The 23575-nt window shown below is 38.5% G+C and overlaps 1 protein-coding gene across 1 annotated transcript; it reads left to right on the top strand.

The window, feature by feature from the left end:
- The first annotated feature begins 8383 nt into the window (after nucleotides 1-8383).
- LOC121517761 (ERBB receptor feedback inhibitor 1) lies at nucleotides 8384-23289 on the top strand. The gene is made up of 4 exons (XM_041799770.1): nucleotides 8384-8522; nucleotides 14347-14496; nucleotides 20555-20634; nucleotides 21551-23289. The coding sequence occupies exons 2-4, from the start codon at nucleotides 14450-14452 to the stop codon at nucleotides 22465-22467; spliced, it is 1044 nt and encodes a 347-aa protein (XP_041655704.1). The 5' UTR covers nucleotides 8384-8522; nucleotides 14347-14449; the 3' UTR covers nucleotides 22468-23289.
- The last annotated feature ends 286 nt before the right edge of the window (nucleotides 23290-23575 follow it).

Here is a 23575-nt window from a genome sequence, read left to right as displayed (position 1 = left end):
AGGTAAAAGGAAATCACACATTTTGTTAAAAATCTTTATTTTAGAAATATTCTTATTTTCTTTTTTTAAATTTTATTTATTATAATTAATGAAATAAATATTTACACCATACAGTGTTAATATAAGGATAACACTTTGAAAAAGCTCCACTGAGTAAATTCCTAACATTACAAAAGTGTTGAGCTAAAGTAACATTGAGCAGTGTTAGGAATAGTCCAATTTTAACTGCCAAAAGAGTCAGATAATGGCAATTTGTACCAACCTTCCAAGAAAGTCAGCAATGAAACTTAAGTCATACAAACTCTCCGAAAAGAATCAAATCCACACTAAGTAGTGTAGACTAATACAGACACTGTAAAAGTGTAACTGACAGTATTACTTGACTATGTAGGTTTTATTGTGTGTGTGGTGGTTCAATCATTGCTTGCTTAAGGTCAAGATTTCTTAGAGGCTAGAATAACAATGAAATAGACCACTGAATAAGTTTGTTTCCTATTTAAACTGTTTTTGAAAATGTACTGCTATTGTTAAACACAGCTTTAAATAGTCAAACTAACTGTTTCCTTTGACGTTTTTTTGACAGCTCTGGTGTCTTTTTCTTTGATCCCAATGTCTAGCCCTGGCATAACTGCTATTGAAAGTATTAAAATTTTTTGTTGTGGAACTCAGCAGTTGGTGCAGCTTTCAAGTTGTAAGTCCAAAGTCATAGAAGCAGATAGTGCCTGCAGGTGTCTTGGAAAAAGCAACTGTGCTTATAATTTTTCTAAAAACACACACACACAAGCACCAGATAGAGTGGCGACATGCTCCTCGAGACAAGTTTGCACACGTGAGTCAGACTCACTTTTTTTTCTTTTTGAATGACTCAACCAAACCACCACAGAGCCCTTTCATTTCTTAGAGCCATGCCTCAAACCTCCTTTACACACAAACACACTGCCCTACCTCACCACAGCATCACTTCCTTCTTCTTTACAAGGATACCTCCAGAAATAGCCAGTAGAAAGTATTTAACCTCTTCTTAAGTGTTGTTTCAATAAATGTATCTCAGTGTTATTTTTATGCTTTAGACATTAGTTGTGCGGCCTTTTCTTCTCAGTGGTATCAATTTTACTCAAATGAAGATCCTTTTTTCAGCATATTGACCCGCTGTGACAAGTAACATGGTGACCTTTCTGCCAAGCAAATAGTTCTATGATCGTCTGTGTCAAGTGATCTCCTGAGTCATTCACTGTATGAATCAGTCATGTTGCCAGGGAGAGACTCCTACATCTGTTTTGACTTCCCTCAGACTCTACCTTCTATCATAGAGTAAAAACTGCTAACTGCGCTGCTAAAATGTCACACCAGCATTTTTCTCCCATACAAGAGGGGCATCTGTGAACAAGGAAGTGGAGGAGGAAAGCATAAACAGTAAAACATAGTACTCTGTTGGTGACTCAACAGGAAGTGATAAACCAGGAGTAAATGAGGTGAAAGAAGGGAAGGGAGGAGAGTGGGAGTGAGTGGGAGAGATAAAATGGGGTGTGTGTGTGTGTGGGGGGGGGGGGGCTTTGTCATTCCTCAAGACTGTGAGCTATGTTTACATCAGCAAACTTTTACTATTTTTGGTTGTTCTCCTGAAAGTTGCCCTGCATGTCATGAGCTGGTTATTTAAAAAGACTTTGACCTTAGTGAAAGTTCTGATCAGTGGAAGACAAATATTGACGATGCCCCCGTCACATATTTACTGAAAAGAACATCAGTTACTCTATGTCCTGTCCAGTAACCTTGAGTCAGGTCTAAAAGATGTTATTTAATCTGACAAATGGGGCTATGATGGGAGCTGCCGCTGGAAAGATATGAGACATTTTTCTATTGTGTAATTAAGATTTAATACAATGGGCAACATGGCCAAAGACACTGAGATATATTAAAAACACAAGTTTAAATATGCAAAGGATTTCTTATGTATTCATATTTTGTTTTCCATGTCCAGAGATGAGGCTCTGTATGACTGAGGTTGTTCTACCCTTTCTTGTTAGCCAACAGCTGCCTTTCTGTCAACTTCTTTAGCTCTCTTATCTTTTCAGACTAACCAGAGTATTTGCTGCTCCTCACTTAAATTAAAGTGAGAGCTGTCTTCTCCAGTATTTTGTTTTTCATGATCATGGGAAGCCAAAACTGTGATTGAAATTGTAACTTGATGTATTGACTACCCAGACATTCTAAGTGAATAGCTGGTATTAAATGTGACAATGTTTCCTTTACTAAGGAGAGAAAACTACATAAAGCAAATCTTGAAGTCTGTCTCCTCAAGTTCCATTGTAAGGCCTTTTTTTCTTCCATCTTTATCCTCCTCAATGACTTTAATGAGAAGATTGATCTCACATGGCTGCAGAAGGCATCCCACTGTGCTTAAAGACCATCTGCCTATGTTAAGTTCTCATATCTTGCTTTGGGAAGCTGCCCTGGCTTTCAAGCACTGCATCCTGGCAAAGTATCGTTCTTTTCATGTTCAAGCCTCTGCAGTTCATTTGAATGTGTCACCATGGAACTGGATGTCACTGGGTTTTAAATCACTCAAATCTTTGCCCCTTCCTCGATCAATTCTTGACCCAGTTTTTTCTCTCTGCTGGTGCCCTAAGGAAAGTGGTTTCTAGCTATCTTGTTTTGGAGCTAAAAAATAGCGTTATATACTGGCATTCGTATCGTTTTCACATGGAGTCTTTTGCAAATTCCATGAGAGCTCTCATGTGTTTTGCTCTGAGGAGAGGCTTCCGTAGCCACGTTGCCAAAAGCCCAGTTCAATGAGGGGTGCAGTGATGTTTGTCTATCTGGAAATTTGTTCCATCTCCACATACGGGTGTGACAAAAAATCGATACACTAAAATATCGCGATACTTCCTGGTGCGATACTGTTTCGATATTTCAAAATGCAGTATCGATATTTTATTAATTAGCTAATTATTCACTTTGTTGGTGCGGTAGTTTGTGGTGTAATTTCACCCCCTGACCGCTAGTTGGCGGCAGGCATCGCCAGCTGGCAGTTGATTCTTGCCTCTTCTCTCTTGAGACAACGAGATCATGTGAGACTTCCGGTCTGCGTGAGCCAGTTGCTTGTACCTGCCCAGCAGAGCGACTTCTGCGGCATTCATAGTGGATGTGTGGACTTATTTTGGCTTCCAAAACATTAAAGACAGCACAAACTTAGACAGGAGTTAGACAGTCGTTTGCAAGATATGCCACGCCAGAGTGAAATACTCAAACAACATGATGAATCTACGAGTTAGGCATCATTGCGTTAGCGCTAGAGCTAACGGCTAACGTCAACAAACAAGCCCGTTGAAGCTACCGCTGGTCTCTACTCGTGCAGCCATAATCACAGTTGTTTTATTTGTAAGGACCTGTCCCGTGAAGTGTCATTAAGAATGACGGCTTCGGTAACACAAGTAAGAAACACAGGCCTGTCGCGTCATGCCCTCCGCAAAACACAGTCCATCAGTCCTTAAAGCTGGACGTGACGATCAGCTCACCTCCCATAATCTCCCTCCACAAACACGTTATGTGATTACCAAAAATACTGATATAATACGAAATATAAAAGATTGGAGTACATTCACTCTATAACAATTTATTCCCCTTTTCTTAAAAAAAGAAAAAAATCATGGTAGCATTTTAATTCAGTGGAACAAATGGGGAAAATCCTCATCTCCAGATTGCACAAAGATAGGTAAAATGCGAGATGATGCAGGAATAAATATATTTTAAATAGCTTAATTCTACATTGTTAAATTCCATATTAACTTAAAATTACATAAGTTAAATATATATATACTACACACATATGTATAGACTTTATGCACTTCATATTCAGTATTTCGCTCAGTCTGTGTCAAATTCTGTGAAATAGATATTAAATTGTGAATAAACTGAGAAATCCTGCACTTGACCATTTTATAACTAGTTTGTGTTCTCTGGTCAGACATATTTTGTGATGTATCGTTATACAATTTTCTTGCAATATATCGATTATTGCAGTATCACTGTATCGTGATAATATCGGTATCGTGGACCATGTATCGCGTATCGTATCGTATCATGAGGTACGCTGTGATTCCCACCCCTTTTTTTCAACTGTAGCATCAGACTGCAACATAAAGTTAAAAAAAGTTAAAGGGACCTGAATACTTTCTGAAAGCACTGTACATTTGTTTGATTTTAAATTTTGTTTCCCACCTTTATATACATTTTATTGACAGGCAAATGAACTGCCTAGGATCACATTGTGTAAAGTTCAAATATAATCATACAAGGAGTATTTTCTTTTGGCACACAGAGCAGTTTCAGAGCCACAGAAAAATTAGAAAGCAATGCTAAGATTTTTCCTCAGTCTGCTTTCTTGCTTCTGTTGACCATCTTGATAACTGAGCTGTCTTCTCACGAGTTGAGGTCAGAGGCTTTGGTATAAAGCCCACTCAGACATCGGAGGAACCTGATTCCTTCCTGACGCCTCCGAATTGTCGGGACCCGGCTGCACTTTTATTGAATTAAAAAGATAAGGCGTATGTGTGGTTTTCAGATCTCATTTAACTCTGCAGACAGCCTCAATGAATGAATAGTAGTGACTCCGAAAGACATCAATCCAAAACATTTCCATCCCTTTTTTATAAAGCAAATTTGTAAATAAAATATATTGCCATACCCTCTCTGTGATGGTCTATTTTCAAATGATTGCTTCATGTTCCATGTCGGACTGCAGGAAGAAGGAAACAATGAGTACTTAGTATTGATAATAATCAATATAGCTGTGATAACAGTCTTTTATTGTTGCATCCTCTTATAATAATTCACATGTACCACCAGCTTGAAACTTAAGACAAGTTGAGCATGACTTTGAAAACAGCAGCTGGCCCATCAGCAGCCTCTAACAGGGCTCTGATTACTATTACACGTTTGTACACAGCTGGTTCCTCTATAAGACAATTCCCCGTGTCACCATGTCAGGATGTCAACCTACACAAATGTTTTAGCAAAGAACACGTATGTTTACGCCTCCTTATCTCATTTTTTATTCCAGATAAGTAGTAAGCAGACATTTATCACCTGGGATATTGCGTATTTCAGATGTATCAGCTATTCACAGGCTCTTGTGAAGAGATGTGAAAAAGATTAGGTTTACCATTCAAACATTATGCAGATATTATTCTCCCTGTTTATTATTCACATCTAAATCAACTTTATTCACTGCTGTTGCACTGATGTCTCCTGTCTTTAATCCAATACAGAAGTCCTGAAACAGTCCAGTTTTGACTGTTGATCTTTAATTTTGTAGCATCATGAGGGAGTTCCTCCAGAGTATTCTATCACATCTTTGTGAAAAGTTCAAGTCAGAAGAAGGGGTTACAGATGTGGGAGGTGGACTTCTGACTGGACTGACAGCTGTGAGGGATGGAGGTCTCTCAAAGCAGGAAATGACTTGACCTCCCCTGTGGGAGACTGGCCCACCCCAACAAAAAAACCCACAGCTTTAGCCATCTTGGGTCACCACAAGCAGCCCACAGAGGCAGAGCAGCAACAGCACAGTGGTGAGCATGTTGCTGTGCCCCCTCTTTACAATAAATAATCAAACCATCACCTTTAAAGTGAGCATTTATAGATCAAGATGTAAGAAGCAACATTTAGATGCAGCATGACCCTTAAACAGTTTCAGCTTCTATGCCATCCTGGAATTACTTGCTACCAATCACTGCATTGCACAACAGAGTGTTGATCAACCCTCTTATTTGCCAAAGTATGAGTATTCCTTAGAGCAAACAAATTACGTTTCTGAGAGAGGAATTACAAGCACATAATGGCTTATTTTGTGGGTTTGTGATTAACTGAAGCTAAATGTATAAGGCACTCCTTTATCAATGTATGGAATTTATAAGAGTGCCTCAACAGTGGAACTATGGTGCAGAATTAGGAGGGTCAGGCATTTTCTCCCAGGTTGATGAGACTGCTGTTTTATCCAGTACTTTTCAGTATTTCATGCTTATCATATCTGAAGATTTATTAAGACACATTAAAAAGATTGTTTATGAATAGTTACTGTACAGACAGTGAGGTCTGAACTGGTAAAAACAAAAATGGCCTTTGCTCACTCTCCTTATATTTTCTACTAAGTGGCCTCTGTATTGTCCTTCTGCCTCTCTCAGTGTAGGTGAAGACAAACACAGACAGTGAACTCTTATCTGACATTTGGGCTACAAATCCCATCCTTTTCCAAAATGACTGAGACACCAATCTCAAACTTGTTCTTCTCTATCAGTTTCCTTGCCAAAAGCAACCCACATCTTCTCTGACTCCCACACAGGTCAAAGCAGAATTGATTGCATTTTGAAGGGCGATTTCCCATCATTACACCATTCATTACTCCAGACAGATAAAGAAAATCTATATCTATCTGGAGGTGTCTCTGGGCGTTTGCTTTGAATCAGAATCAGAATCAGAATCTCTTTATTGTCCTGTGAAGGGAAATTAGTTTTGCAGCAGGGGCACACAAAAGACAAGGTACACAATGACAACATCAGAATTAAAAACCATAAAATAAGAAAATATAAAAAACACCATACACATACACAAAATCACTAACTAAAGTTGAGTCCAGAGCTCATACCAAAAATGGAAAATTACTACCAAGTAATTTAAAAGTGCAATGTGTGGATGTGCAAATGAGCAATAATAGTGCAAGAAGAACAGGAGCAACCTAAGGGTTAATTGCCATGAAGTAAATAAATTGCACTGTGGATAAAAGAGACCTGAAGTCTTTTAGTCCTCCTCATAGGAGCCCTAAAATGACGGCCTGAGGGCAAAAGCTCAAACTTGTTTCCAAGTGGATGATTAGGACAATCCAGAATAGCATTAGTCCTCTTCAAGACCTGTCTGTTATAGATAGACATTACCCCGGCCTGCTGACTTCCTGAGATTTTTCCAGCAGTTTTAACAAGACTACCGAGACGATTCTTATTGGACAGGTTCAGATTTCCAAACCATGCAACAATACAAAAGGTTAAAACAGATTCAATAAAACTTCTGTAAAAGAGAGTCATCATCTCCATAGAAACATGGAAGGATCTCATTTTCCTCAAAAAGAACAATCTTTGTTGAACCTTCTTGGAGGTAGCATCAACATGGGGTTCAAACCACAGTTTGTTATCAAGGACCACACCATCTCTCCACCATCTCAACATCAGCACCTTTGATAACAGTTGGTGGAGGAAAAGAGGGAGAATTCCTAAAATCAATAATCACATCTTTAGTTTTTGACACATTCAACTCGAGAGAAGAGTCATCACACCAAGCTACAAAATCATCTACAACAGGCCCATGGTCCTGCTCATCCTTCTGAAGAAGACTAACAATAACCATATCATCAGCAAACTTCAAGATGTGTCTATTACTGAATCTGCTACGGCACTCATTAGTGTACAAAAGGAGGGGCGACAAGCAGTAACCTGGAGGAGAACCAGTGGAAGAGGAGAGCACACTGGAAAGAACACCATTAACTCCCAGCTGTGTACTTGGAAAACATTATTGACAAAGTAAAAACTGGCCCTGTGAATAATGATTTGTCATATTTTAAATAAAAAATGTTGTAGGAACCTTGATGTGAAAATGACATTTTTGATTCTTACATAATTTCTTTTTTCTGGCTTTGAGGACACGTTTGTTGACAATGGCAACCTGACATAGAATAAGTCTGTGTGGGCATTTTATTTATGCAGCAGTTCAAAGTGAAAATTCAACAAGTAGACAACATTTTGGCTAGTTAAAAGTTGATGAGAAAGCTTTCATGTTCATCAGTTTACACTTGATTAAAATCCTGGATGAAAAATCTGGGAAATATAGCATCAAGTTACCCTGAAGTAGCTCCCAAAAGCAAAAGTAACAATAGGCCTACAGAATGCAGTTTTACTGATGTTGTTGCTAGTATTTTATTTAACATACATAGTTTTGATTTTTCTCACTAAAAGCTTATTTCAGTACTTGATGTTGCTCTCTGCTTTGTAGTTTAAGTCATACATACTGTGCTTTCATGAACCTACATATTTTTGAAGCAAAATTAAAATCTACAAAAAAATGACCACTTAAACTTAAGGGGCTCAATATAAATGTAATGAGAAATTCAGAACCTTGTAAAGTGAAAATGTTTAAAAAAATGTCCACCACCGTTGTTTAACAAGCCATGTTCCTGCTTAGTGTTTATTTAGTCTAAATATTTTAAGTCCTGTATGCAGGTTTGTTTGTTTGTTTGTTTGTTTGTTTGTTTTTTTGCCTTTTGGACGGAGTTGGGTGGAGTCACAGCAACTTGGCCGGGTCTGCTCTGAGGAAATGCGCGTCACATTGATTACAAGAGGTTCACTTAACAGTGCTGTTGACAAGAGAGATGTAGCACATGGTTTAGTTTGGACTGTCTCAAACAGCAGCAGACTGGAGCAACTCTACAGACTGTTTTCTACTTAATGGACAATTGATGGACAAATAGACTTCATTTTATGGTAAGACTTTTTCCCATTCAGAGTAAAATGTCAGTGACTCTGTTTTTTTAGAGAAAACGACTTTCCAGCCACCAAAACCGAGACAGCGTGAGCAGCCTATACTAGCCAGTGTGTCATAAATAGTGGAGACACGGACTTTCGTCAATTTATTTTGCAAATCACCGCAGTTTCTCTTGTTTAGCTGACATGGTCCTGTAGCTGAAAGGCTATCTGGTCAATTGAAGCGCCTCAGCCAGGGTTATTTATTTGTAGGCTACGGTACAGACAGCGCCCCTGACCCGCAGCACGGTTCTCTGTCTGCCAGATGAGTCGGGATGGCTGAGTCGTGGACTCCTCGTGCCATCCCCGGTCAACCACTAGTGGGCACTTAAGCTAGAAGAAGGTAACACTATACATATAACTTCTAAAATATATTTTTTTCTTCCTCTTTTTTTTTTTTTTTTTTCAAACAAATGAGTGCTACATAAGAAGTTGTCCGATCACATTTTGAAAAGCTGTTACAATTTGAGCTTTTAAATATCCAAATTCACCGACCTTGCCTTCATCTGCTTCACTGCCCAGAAATCGTGGACAGTATTTCAAAGTAGTTGTTGTGGATGACTAAAGTGACCAATGTAATTTAAGAGAACAGGACCAAAAATGCAGCAGTCTAGAGCAGTCTCTTATTAACTCACTTGGTGGCTAATTTAACTCACACTAACAGGCTGTGGACAAATGAGAATTGATGTCACTGTATTTTCTCTTTCCTACAATTATCAACTTCACATGTGAATATCTGTCTTATTAACCTTATTACCTTATTAAATATTTATACATTTATATTACATGGAACTGCATACTCACTTCAGACTAAACTAAATTATAATACACCCATACACCTATGATTCACAAGTATCAACCCCACTGCCTGAAGGACTTAAACCTAGATTTAAAGTTTCATTATCAAAGGTTACATTTTTTTACATGCATACACAGTACTGTTTGTAGTGACATGTTGGGTGGCCTGTCTTGAGCCTTTGCTCTCAAGGGTACCGAATAATGGATACAATACATCTAAGAAACTGAATTAGTAAGAATTATAAAGTTGGGATGCATGAAATTAGATATTTGCCGATATCCAATATGATATTGCCAATATCTATTAAAAAATGTTAGCCATACAATATCAATATTTAAATGTGTTCAGACCTAAAATGGTGGTCCTTAAAACACACAATTTAAATTTAGAGAATGGAAAACAAATAAACAAATTTCAGTCTTTAAAAAACACTTTAAAGTGTAGGGAATGATGATAAATAAAGAAACACTTAGGCATACGTAGGTCTGTTGTCCAGTCTAAAAATCCAAAAATGTATTGGTTTGTACAGCCAATAGTTACAGCTGATACATTTTTTTTTGTCAAAATATTGCCGTGAAAAAGTATTTGCTGTCTTTCTGATTCTTGATTTTTTTTTGAATATTTATCACACTTAAATGATTCAGATCATCAAACCAATCCTTAATATTTCACAAAGACAACCCAAGTAAATACAAAATGCAGTTTCTTAATGATGATTTTATTTATTAAGGGGAAAAATCCAAAGCTATGCGAAAAAAATGTGATTAAAAGAGCATCATGCCAGCAGTCAAACACAGTGGTGGTAGTGTGATGGTCTGGGGCTGCTTTGCTGCTTTAGGACCTGGACGACTTGCTGCGATTGATGGAAAAATGAATTCTGCTGTCTACCAGAAAACGCTGAAGAAATGCTCGGCCATCAGTTCATGCCTTCAAGCTCAAGCGCTCTTGGGTTATGCAGCAGGACAGCGACCCGAAACATACCAGCAAGTCCACCTCTGAATGGCTCCAAAAAAACAAAATGAAGGTTTTGGAGTGGCCAAGTCAAAGTCTGGATTTAAATTCAATTGAGATGCTGTGGTGTGACCTTAAACGGACAGTTCATGCCGGAAAACCCTCCCCTATGGCTGAGTTAAAATAATTCTGCGAAGAAGAGTGGGCCAAAATTCCTCTACAGTGATATGAAAGACTCATCACTGGTTATCGCAAACACTTGATTTCAGTTATTGCTACAAAGGGTGGCACAACCAGTTATTAGTTTTTTTTTAAATTTACTTGGGTTGTCTTTGTGAGATGTTAAAATTGGTTTGATAATCCAAAACATTTAAGTGTGATAAATATGCAAAAAAAAAAAAAAAAAAAAAATCAGTAATCAGAAAGGGGACTATAGTTACTTTTTCACAGCACTGTGTCTGCAGAAACGTTCATATCTGATACCGATAATTCCTTTTTTAAGGTAAGCTAATATCTGCTGATACCGATATTATACCAATAATATTGTGCATCCCTAGTATAAAGGAATATTGTCAAGACTCAGCACTGTTATTATTTGGTCATGGACAATTAATAAAAAAAAGATCAAAAATACTTATGCCATAGCTTTAAAGCAAACTACAGAATAATCTTTCTACATGTCAGAAAGGTCACGAAATGGTCCTTTTAATAAAGATGATGAAAGATTGCACAACACGCTTCAAGGCTGCACACCCTTTTTATCCCATCCATGCTGTGTGCAGATGAGTCAACATTTTCACAAGGGCAACTGTATGACTGTTCCTTTTGCATCCTGTGATCACACCTTTCACATCCCAAAAAACTTGGGAAGCTTGATGTTTGATTTTTTGCCGATATATGCTGATATTTACGAATTTGTTTTAGCTGATACCAGTATCAATACTGATATATAAATGAAGCTCAGACCTAAATCTTCAGTCACTAAAATGCACTTAAATCATTTGAAGATGAACAGTACACCAAAATTAGATGTTGTAACGCACATTTTTCTTGCCAGTACCTTTAAAAAGATCACTTGTATAGTCCAGTCAACAAGTAGCCTGTTGCATGCAAAAGTGATGTTGGGACAGCCAAGGACAACTCATCTAAACTGTTTTTGGGCCTCAGGCCTGTCCTTCAAACAGTGCCAGCACAGACAATACTTCTGCTGGGGATCTGCAGCACAGGCTCATACCTTGGCCATGTGTGCTCGTCTCCATGGCGTATCTTTAGACTTAACCTCATGGGAGAGTTCACTTGTATTTTCAGGCCTGCCTTTCTGCTCACCAAAGTGTCACAATGGCCCATTCATGCCTTAGAGTGGCTCCATTCATAGCTGCTGAGCACTTGCTGGTAGGATTCATAATTGTTCAGCGTCTTCCATCTCCGGCATTCACTGGTGGAAATGACGCCATAATCAGTTGTTTTAAGGATTACATAAATATTCAATAGGCACATTGCTCAGTGTTTTGTTTGTAGTAGTTTCTTTTGTTGCATTATGCGTGCTTAGCATTGTGTTCAGCCCACATGTACTGCCGACCTATTTGACATAAAACAAAGCTAGACTTTGAAGAAATAGATTGCACCCCCCCCCCCCCCCCCATGATCTTATAGATGGGGACTAATATAGTTCCAGTATTGTATGAATTGCAGACAAAACTGCATGATTGCTGTTGAGTAAACTACACAATTATTCATGACTGAAATGGGCCAATTCCAGAAACCAGTGAATTACAGTAACAGCCAGACAGTCAAAAAGATTTACGTCTAGATTGTATCTTTATTTGCATATGCTTACATAGTGCTGTGTTGCCGCTCTGTCCTGAGGCTGTGCCATGGATTCAGAATGATACTAAGATAGCTGTAGAAGTTGGCAGATGAAAAAATCTCAGTGAAAAAGTAACTGATTATGTAATTCAAAGTTTAGCATACAAATTGTTGATCACAAATTGTGATGTTTCTATTAGTTCCTTACAAAATAAAGTTCATGTGAGGATGAGTTGAAAGGTACAGATCAAAGTAAACACTTTCGTTTTGGTATAATATATTTTCTGATAATAAACTGGGTAGTTTTGTTCATAAGATCAACTGGAACTCTCAGATATTGCAGCTACTGAGGACAGCATCCATATTTTGACTATGGACCCTGCAATAGGGTAGATTAATTCATTGCTTTCAAATGGTTTACGAATTACCTATTCTACCACCACAATCAAGTGTGACATAGATGGTTATTAATATTGACTCCAGAAATGTGGTATTACTTAAGGTACAATAGTTTACTAGTATATATGGGCTGAAATTACAGGTATAAATGCCCCAGCAGGTAGTAATAAGCCACCACCCTTTGTGAAGTGAAATATTTGAATAGCGACCATCTGAATCAGGCATTGTTGCCTAAATAAACACTCTTGCATTTACATTAATTTTTGAATGTTCTCTTATGCACTTCATTATCCTTTTGATGAGAATTGAAGGATTCTTTTGTAATCAATGCTGGTTACATCCTCCTATTACAATGTACCTTGTTAAAGGGATACTTCGACATTTTGGCAAATTCGCTCATTGCCATAATTCCTATAGTCTTAGTAATAGGTTTGTTTCCTTGAGTTGTCAGTGCAAGCTTTTTTTTTTTTTTTTTTTAGATCTGGGGGGACCGATGATGATTTTATTTATTAGCTGCACAGCTAACGCTATGGAAGCAGATGGAATTTTTTGCTTTCCCTCATCAAAGTCATCAAATACACAATCCAACAACTCCAAAACACTCTCGAGGACAAGTTGTGACCTGCACATTCACCACACTATGAAATAATAACATATAATTATGTAACATTACACATGAAGCAAATACTCGAAACTATTTCTTGAGTAAACCACTGGGCGAAGTGACACAGTGCAGCAGCCATGTCTGGATTGTAGTTCCTGCTTTGCATTTAACTTTAAAACATCTCCGTCTTGTAATGTTCCATGATTATTATTTCATAGCGTGGTGAATGTGAATGTGTTCTTAACTGTGCTTGTACCACTATCAGCAAACCAAATTTCCCCCTGTGGGACAATAAAGCTCTAAACTGAACTGAACTGAACATCCAAGTTTACACATGAGCTCAATACTAAAAGTCTGTTTATTTCTTGCTCCCTTGTTGCTGGTTATTAGGATAAAAATGATAATAGACATGCTTTATGATAATTGTAAGTCTGTTTGAATCGATCAGCATCACAGGAATGCTTCACAATTGGCCCCTGTTGTAAGGGTGGAATACTGCAGGGTTCCATGGTCACAGAGTGAGAACAAGGAGTGCTGCTGCCCTCCCACATCTGACCCAGAAGTTGTGCAATAGCCTGCTCACACACAATGGCTTTAAGCTGGAACAACAAAGAGTTACACACAGCAGCTGCAAGAGCAGACTAAAGAACATGACTTATGTTTTGTCATGACTCTTGTTGTTTTTGTTAATACTAAAACTACACTACACTATTATGGTAATGGAGGCTGTGCTGGGTAAAATTTTAAGACAAAGTCAGTATGAGGGGATGTTTTGCATATCACTGTTCTGAAATGCTTTTTATTCCTCTTAGAATGACATTTTTACAGGGAGAAGTGCAGTGCAAAATAACAGAGCAAAAGGAATTGGGAAGAAATGTATGTGTTTGTTGATGAGACTGATCTTAAGAAAAGGAAAATTACCACATTTTATGTTACCATGTGAATATGAACCTGTAAGTATTTGTTTAAGAGTATCTGTACTGAACTTTGACCAGCTGGGTACAATGAATGCTTGCAGCTGTGTTTCCTGATTGGGTTCTGTTCCAAATGTACATGGTTTATATTCCTGTTCATAGGCATTTGACTCTGATGAAGGTATAACTGGAGAAAAACAAGGAATGATGCCATGCAAATGCCAAATGACACACCTAATAGAAGAATGTACACATTTTCCTGGTTGCCCATGAAAAAACCCTAACATTTAGCTTTCTCTCTGTCTCTATCAGCCTATTAATGGCCAAAATGAAGCTGTGATGGGGTTGATAGAGCTGACATGTTGGATACTGAGCAGACCATCACTCTTTTTACGGATAGAGTGTCTGGAGCAAAATGACCAGAAGTGAGACAAACTACTGGAGACAGCATGACCTAAACAGGTATGTACCTTGCTTATACAGTGAGAAAAAACAATGTGCACTAGAGCCAATTATTATAATAGACTGTTCCAATAAAAAAGAAATACTTAAAACTATATGGAATTTAAATCCTATCTTTATTCAAGCGCATGCACTAATGTTTGAGAGCACAGTTTCAAGCTTTGAAAGCAAAGCTTTTTGTTTGAGAGCGTTTTTCATATTTGAGAGCAGATTTACATGTTTTGAGAAAAAAACTTAGTCATTTTGTGCTCAGATATTTCCTTCAAAATCTTGTTTGTGCACTCATGTCTTTTTTCTCCTCTTGGATTTCTTCTGCTCACATACAAAACAAAACTGCTTGCACACGAAACAAAACTGCGCTTAGCCAATAGGAAGTGAGTATCGGTTTGACCAATCACGGTTATGCTGCACAGTTGCTAGGGGGGGTTCCGAGATTGAACCGAGCGTCCCCTATCTCCCGTGTATCTAACCAACCAACCAACCAACATGGCGTTGGACAGTTGTCAGCAGAAGACACGAGGAATACGGCCGTATCTCATTCTAAGGTAAGAAAGCTTGTGATGTCCGAAAATAATTCAAATGTAAGCTCAGGGATTTACATCCTGCTATTTCACATTTGAATATTTGTCAGAAATGAAGCTCAGATACAGCAAAACAAGGACGATGCTAGCAGCTAGCTGACTAGTTAGCACTGAACTAATACAGTATAGGTTTACAAATGCTAGCGAGCGCCAAATAAACAAACTCACTTTAATTTTCAATATGAAAAAGAAGAAAGTCTCAACTCCAGCGGTGGCTAACAGTCAGGACCATCCACAGCTGGAAGGCGAGGTATAGAAGGAGCCAGGCTGGGATCTTGCGGGCAGGTACGACCAAAGCTGCGGAGCCGAGGGAGAAGCGGCCGTGGCCGGACTTGGACATGGAAGAGCAACAGCCTACAGTCCGATAAACAAAGATCTCGTAGAGGTTAAGCCTTTACGAGCTCAAAAAAAAAAAAATGGCAGAAGAGTAGGTATGTTTTTTGAATGCATATTTTTCACATTGTAAAACTGTTGTAGTTGACCCCTCTTGCATAAATTTGTAATGAGGCTGTTTATTTTACTTTAACAGGTTAGAATTAGAAGCCTCACCCTGGAGCAGCTGCAGGGATGACTAAAAGAGATCTCCATCACCATCCAGGGGTTCACAGCCATCATCATACATGTTTGTTTTTAATACGCTTATTACTGTGCGGACATTTACATACGTTTCACTTTTTAGGTTCCAGGTTATCATGTTTAATTCCTATTTTTTTACAGTATACATTTATTTTTTCAGTTAAAATTTGATCTTTCCTTATACCTTAGTTTTACCTTGAGCAATTTCAACACTTGCTATACTTTGACTTTGTTCTCTTTGACTTGTAAACTACTTGTAGATGTGCAGTTAAAACGTTTTTACTTTAGAGTGAAATTAAATCATAAATGTTTAATTTATATGTTTCAAGCCACTCTTCAAATAAATCAGTAAAACATACTTGTCATCCTCTCTTATGTAAGAAATCACTGTCACTTTGTTTAATACATCACCAAGTACTAAGCTGCATAAAAGATGAGAAAATATGGTCCAAAAGTATTTTATTAGATAAAATAAACAGCATTTTTATACATAAGATCTGGTACTCAGCTAGCTGTCTAAGACAGTTGAAATAAACAATGACTGCTTGTCCTATGAGATCTTCAGTGCAGCAGACTGGGACATGGTCTGGAGGTGGGTGTACATCTTTAGGAGTTTAATCTTCATCCATGGTTTGATACAAGTTTCACAGCTGGAAGCGCATCCCACCATTGCTCCTTCTGAAGATCACCACCTGTCCTGTTTAAACAAAAATGAAAGGCACAAAGGAAATCAGAATACACTGATCCACAGTCCAATGCCTTGTAAATTCTACAGTGTTGCTGGAGATTATCTGTGCTGTATTTCAATTGCCTTGCTCTTGCACTGAGCACTCTGACATATATATGTATAACATAGATGAAGCTGCCCTCTTTATTCGGGGTCACAGATGTTTTTTGATCACTTCCTGGGAGTAATAATAATGGAATGATCTTAATGGATCTGTAAATAGCCATACATCCGCTGTCATTTAGTCTATAGCACAAAATCATGATATTTAAAACTGAGGGAGAAGGGAAATAACTAAAACTGGCTCCTCTTTCTGGCTTCACCTCTATGAGATCTTTGTTAATCGGACCGTAGGCTGTTGCTCCTCCATGTCCACGTCCGGCCATGGCCGCTTCTCCCTCGGCTCCGCAGCTTTGGTCGCGCCCCCAAGATCCCAGCCCGGCTCCTGCTACACCTCACCTTCCAGCTGTGGATGGTCCTGACTGTGAGCCACTGCTGGAGTTGAGACTTTCTTCTTTTTCATACTGAAAATTAAAGTGTGTTTGTTTGTTCAGTGCTCACTAGCGTTTGTAAACCTATACTGTGTTAGTTTAATGCTAACTAGCCGGCTAGCTGCTAGCATCGTCCTTGTTTGGCTGGTATAAGCTATCTGAGCTTTGTTTCTGACAAATATTCAAATGTGAAATAGCAGGATGTAAATCCCTGAGCTTACATTTGAATTATTTTCAGACATCACAAGATTTCTTACCTTAGAATGAGATAAGGCAGTATTCCTCGCGTCTTCTGCTGACAACTGTCCAACACCATGTTGGTTGGGAGATACACGGGAGAAAAGCCGCCCGTACGGGACGCTCAGCTCAATCTAGCGAACCCCCCTAGCAACTATGCAGCATAACCATGATTGGTCAAACCGATACCCACTTCCTATTGGCTAAGAGCAGTTTTGTTTTGTATGTATGGAAGCAGATCAGGGCCATTTTCGAAGGAGAAAATAATTTTGGACAAGTCGAGATTAAAGTCGAGATGACAAGAATAAAGTTGAAATTTCAAGAATAAAGTTGAAACAATTTCGAGATTAAAGTGGAAATGATGAGAAAAAAGTTGAAACTTGTTATTACTAACAGCGGATCATAGACACTGTGTGTTAATGTGGCAAAGAGAGATTCTCTTTGTTGTTAAAATCCAGTAACGAGGTATAATTTCACATATTCATTGATACGAGGCATAAGGCATACTGTAGAGACAGGCACGATTCTCTGTTATTGTTGTAGTGAAAATGTGTTGATAATAAATTAATATTATCAAGTAAACCTCGTAAAGAATAGGGCACCACCGCTTACGCGGATTGGTTATTTAATAACCAATAAAATATTGTAAATATTAATTAATCAAACCTTTAATTAATTAACAAGAACATTAACTGTAAATCAATCTCATTTCTAAAGTAGTAAATTCTCATAACATTGACTCTATTTCTCTGCTTAATAGAATGGATTCCCGAACTACGACTGTCTTTTGAAGATTTATTATAAAATCACAAAATAACAGACATAAATCACAGGTTCTATGAATAGATAATGTAAATGAATAAACAGAACATGACTAAATATGGTAAAGAGAAAGGATGCTAACTTAGTTGGTGAGAGTGGATTATTCTAATAATCCTAACGGAAAAATTTTAACCGACGTTAAGAATTTGGAGCATGAATTTGGAAGAATAATAGATCTGAACTAATTTATTGGAACTTTGGAGACATCAGCACCAGAGAGATGAATTGGATCATACCAGCCGTTCGATGGAGGCGAGGAGGAGAGGACCCGTCTGGAGGGGCCCGGAGGAAGGCGCCTGGCAAGTTCTGAACGCCCGAAGCTACCGCGTGCCAACTCTGGTCCGAACCGGATGGGTTCAAGCTGGGCCGCTGCGGCGCCGATGGGTCGCTCAGACTGTAGGGACGGCTGTACAGACTCTTGTCCACGGACTCTGGGAAGGATTGTCTCTCGTTCCAAAAAGAGCTCTTGATTGTCCAATTAAAAATCAGATAAACTTAAACGCATCGACACCACGTGACTGCTGGCTCACAGTGAAGTCGATTGTGTGATAAGAAGGAAAAACAAAAACTCTGCGTTACAAAAATCTAGCACGAAGCTATAAAAAGGTTAGGAAAAATCTTGTACTGGATAAGGAAAATTCTAAGTCTGATTGTTTATCAGACTTGGCACAACGCTTGGATCAAGAATGGGCCTAGGAGGCCCAAGGAGACTCAACAGAGCTCTCCTCAGTGAGCATCTTCTTGGACTGTCCAGACCTGACCGCTTGAACTGCACACTGAACTCTGCACTCTCCACACTCTCTGAACTCTTGTGAGTTCTGATCCTTGCAGCTTCATGTGGTTGAGATAACACCAGGAATTTACGATATGTGCCTGCTTTCTGCCACGGCTCTGTAGGAAGACAGAGTCCTTAGATTTATGAGGCATAGTGCAAAGTTTCTTACAGCTTTCAGGAAGACAGGATTTAGTCTGAGGAGGTTCACCATTTGGTCGACCAATCGAAAGATTCAGATTTTAAGGTGTTTATCTCTGTTGGGAGCTGTCTTTCATCAAAATGGCAGTTTAAGTGTCTTACTGCCTGAGAAACTCTTGTTTTTCGAACGTGGTTCCTTGATAAGTTGTCAGCCATGGGGGAAAGAGAATCCCCCCCCACTTTCAGTGACATTCCTGAAGGATAATCTGAAGGTGTAGGTTTAGGAAGGAGAAAGGATCTCTCCCCCCTTGTATCATTATCTTTCCTCCTTAGAGGGTGTGATATCAACAGCCTTAGATTGTGGTTTCATCTTTAGTTGTTCTGGATAGATTCTCACTACATTGTCTTAAATATACATCAACAGGAGCACAGCAGCACTCGTGTCTCTCTTCCTCTTGTTCTCTGTCTGATCACCTGTAGAGAAGCACAGGTGACAGACTCAACATTGTTACGTAATGGGAGAGCAAAGGGAGATTGATCATTCTTTTATTGATCATAGGCTGCTGCTAATGACAAATGTTAAAAAAGGCAAAAAGGGAACACTTTGTCATGTGTTGTATTGGAAAGTATTGTGTCTGATACAGAAATTATCTTCAAAATGCCACGTACACAATGTACATTACATTTGTATATGGAATTTAGAAATAAAAAAACCCATATTTTTATATTGCTGCTTTCATGCAGCATCTCCATGCTTCCCTTCAGATATGTCAGTAGATTTGTTTATATTGATGTTGTCTGTCCCACCACAAACAGTGATCAATAAACAAGTGATCAATCTCCCTTCGCTCTCCCATTACCAAGATTGAGCCTGTCACCTGTGCGTCTCTACAGGTGATCAGACGGAGAGGAAGACGAGAGCTGTTCTCTCCTGTTAATGTATGAGTATTTAAGACAATAACAGAGAATCGTGGCTGTCTCTACAAAATGCCTTATGCTTCATATTAATGGATACGTGAAATTATACCTCATTGTTGGATTTACCAACAAAGAGATTCTCTCATTGATACATAAACACACAGCATCTATGATCCGCTGTTAGTAAAAACAAGTTCCGACTTTTTCTCGTCATTTCGACTTTAATCTCAAAATTGTGTTTCAACTTTATTCTTGAAATTTCGACTTTATTCTTGTCATTTTGACTTTATTCTCGTCATTTTGGCTTTATTCTCAACTTCCCCAAAATGATTTTCTCCATCAAAAATGGCCTTAATCCACTTCTGTAAATATTGGAGCAGAAGAAATCCAAGAAGAGAAAAAAGCCGACCAAGGTCGGTGCTCAGGCCCTAATAAGAACCATAAACAGACAAAAGGAAACATCTTAGTCAAAGAATCGGATAAGGAATCCACTTTTCCCTAAATGATTTATATAATATACCATATGAAGTACATGCAGAATAGAAGTAGAAACTTTTGAAGCAGAATGGCAATATTAAGTTAATTAAATTACAAGACACATGAAGTATCTAGGCAAAAGAGGAGGCTGGGTATCTTGCAGTGTTGTTACATAATGTAAACAGATGAAAGAGAGCAGAGCATATGTTCAGTTAATGTCATGCTTGTTATTTTACACATGATGACTTACTTATGACAGGTTATGTGCAGAAATGATTTACACACATGCAAATAATACATGTGTCCTGTTTTGCAGAGCATGCTTTGGCCTAAGTGCTGACATGGAGTGTAACCTGACTAAGCATCTACAACAACAAATGTCAAAGGAATTCAACTGTGAGTGTTTTAGATGTCATTTCATATAAGTTATTCTACATTTATTCTATTACAGATACTGATGGATCTTTGATTCACCTTTGAGTAAGTTATATCAGGATGAACTATTTTACTTTACAATCAATCGTGTTCAAACAGTCTGATACATAGTTTGTAAAATTAAATTTGAATTACCTACACTAAACACTGCCACATTTAAAAGCAACCTGATTTTTTGTGAAACTTGTGCTTTAAACCTACTGATACATCAAATTGTTTATTTTTCTGAACTTTAAATACAATTTAGCCTATATATCAGTAAGTTTGTACTGGCTTTGCAATCTACAGTTCAGTCCCTGTTCAACTTATAAAGCAGTGTAGACAGGCTTTTAGGTGAATTTGTCATCACTGCAATGAGCTGTGTAGCAGAGGATAGAGCAGTGTGAGGGAGGAAGGGAAGCTATTGCTCCCTTGTCGACGTGCTGTTCCTGCAGTCTGGGGTATGCTGGATGTTTCCACAGAGAAAGCTATGGGAATCTCTGTTAAGATTATGGCCTGCCTCACAGATAAAGACAATTCCTGTGTTAATCAGGGTGTTGTGGCTGATGTTTGACAAAGAGAGTGATCGGTTAAGCAGTTGTTTTTCACATGTTTTAACTCACATTTCCTGTATGATAACCCTCTCAGCAAAACAGGAGCTTTTTTTCTAAGTAGCCTGCAGCTCCCTTTCTCCTAGTTTTTTCTACTCCTACACCATGACTGCCTGAGTTAAGAGTTTTTCATCATCGTAAATTGTTTCCATGTTTCTTCCTCTGAGAATTTTTACTGCACTGAAGGAAACAGTAGTGATAGGAACATTTCATAATCTGCGTGGAAGCTTCAAATTAGGATTTCACGCAAACAGCTTGTTATGCATGATTATTTTTCCCTTTTGCAGGCAACCTCTCCTCCTCCCAGCCTTCTTTCTACAATGATACTTGTCGCCAGAGGCCTGATATCACACTGCATTCCCTTGAAGAAGACCAGGTGGTCCCCTTCTCTCTGAGACGGACAATATTAGGAGGCCTCCAGAGAGAAGCAAAACCCCTTCCACCTCTGCCTGACCCTGAGGAGCTTATATCTGATGAGGCAGCTGATAGTGAGGTAGAGTTTTTTATCAGTGACCGACGGCATCTTTTGCCCAAAAGCTGTCCAAAAGCAACATGCAAGATTACAAACAGAGAAAGCGGCCAAGTAAATTACGCCTACCAGAAGGGCTTGGTGCATGGTTGCAGTGCTGGTATTAGCTCCATGGCTTTCTCTTGGCCATGTAGTGAGGAGAGAGCAACAGGAATGGAAAATGGGTTTGGATCTAACATCTGGTCCTTGACTTTCCAGAAAGAGGACCAGTCAGAACAAAACCAATCATCCAGGCTTCGGTATTCCTACACAGGTACTGCCTTTCAACCTCTTTACAGCAGCAACACTACCTGCCCAGCTGAAAAGCCAAAAGTTCCTCTTCGTATTCCCATCCCCCCAAAACCTCTTGCTCTTCTAAAAACTCTGAGTGTCAACGAGGAAGACAAACCTCCCAAAATTCCCCCCAGAATCCCCTTAGTACCCCCTTGCCCACCGCGTACTCCCAGCCCCAAAAGCCTTCCAATTTATATCAACGGTGTGATGCCTGCAACACAGAGTTTTGCTGCTAACCCAAAATATGTGAGTAAGGCATTTCAGAGACAGCAGAGTGAAAGGGTGACCCCTGCTGCCCAGTCTACACCCTGCATTGTACCCATTCTGAAGGATGGCAGACAGACCAGTGCTACACACTACATCCTCCTACCGCCGGGTCGACAGGCTTACTCTGACCGGTAATAAAGTACCCTGAGTAAGCTATCCAGAAGAGAAAAACAAGGACTGGCAGAATAAAACAGAAGCTTGTGCTTTACACTCTTGCTAAAACTTGAGATTAAAACTGAGCAACAGTTTAATAAACTATGTGATACGTACTTGTTCAGAATGTGTGAAAACATCCATTCTGCATGTCTATTGTCATACTGTACTTACAATTAATGACTGATATGTTGATTGATACGATATGATTATTTATGTGATACAAAAATGTGAGGTTACTGTTCGTTTTTACTAAAATCATTGTAACGGTCCACTATTTAACGCTTGTCAATTTTAGTTCACTGAGATTTTGCAAATATTCACAGTGAAAATGTATGATCTCTCATAAATTCCTTGTTCTTACAGTCACATGCTTATTGTTAAAACATCCTCTAAAGTCAGGTTACTCACAAGAGAGCAATAATTACTGAATGGACAAGCTGGACTTGTAACTTGCACTTGAACACGTTCAATATTTAATGACAATGCTGCTTAAAATTTGTAATAATGTATCAATAAATGTTATGCTGAATCATCTTAGCATTAGGACTTGGCAATTAGCAGTGTGGCTGATGTGACATAAAACCAATTAATTAATTGAACTGCAATGAAAACTTTATTTTTTCCTGTTCAGTAAACATATAAATAGTGTTCTGTAGAAAGCTCAGCATTCTCATGGTATGCTAGTGTGCATATGATATCATGTATTTGACAGAAAATGTGTCCTGAAAGCTAAAAAATAATAATTAAAAAAAAGAAAAAAAAAAAAAAAAAAAAAAAAAAAGCTACACCACCACAAAAATTCAGAACACACCTGAAACCTGCTGTCATTAAAACTGACCGACAGGTCATTAAATACATAAAAGAAGCAGTCATCAAATCATTGTTTTCTGATGGATTATACGTCAGTAGTATTTGCTTATATACTTCTGAAATATAGGTCTTTCTTTTCAGGGTATTTTCAAAAATTTTTAATTTGTGAAAAATTATTTTTATGTCAAAATGTCAAGAGCTTTTAGAGCTACATAAGAGACGTTGGATGAAAACAAAGATTGTTGTGTGCTCCAAAAACTAACTCAAGTCTTGTGTT

The sequence above is a fragment of the Cheilinus undulatus genome, linkage group 11 (assembly GCF_018320785.1).
Source record: "Cheilinus undulatus linkage group 11, ASM1832078v1, whole genome shotgun sequence".
Taxonomy (NCBI): Eukaryota; Metazoa; Chordata; class Actinopteri; order Labriformes; family Labridae; genus Cheilinus; species Cheilinus undulatus.
The sequence above is the reverse complement of the archived record's forward strand: the minus strand, read 5'-3'. Positions and strand labels throughout refer to the sequence as shown.

Coding starts and splice junctions, on each gene's coding strand:
- LOC121517761 (XM_041799770.1), top strand. CDS start 14,450: ATGACCAGAAGTGAGACAAACTACTGGAGACAGCATGACCTAAACAG. Junction 14,497..20,554: donor AGACAGCATGACCTAAACAG/GTATGTACCTTG, acceptor CCTGTTTTGCAG/AGCATGCTTTGGCCTAAGTG. Junction 20,635..21,550: donor AATGTCAAAGGAATTCAACT/GTGAGTGTTTTA, acceptor TCCCTTTTGCAG/GCAACCTCTCCTCCTCCCAG.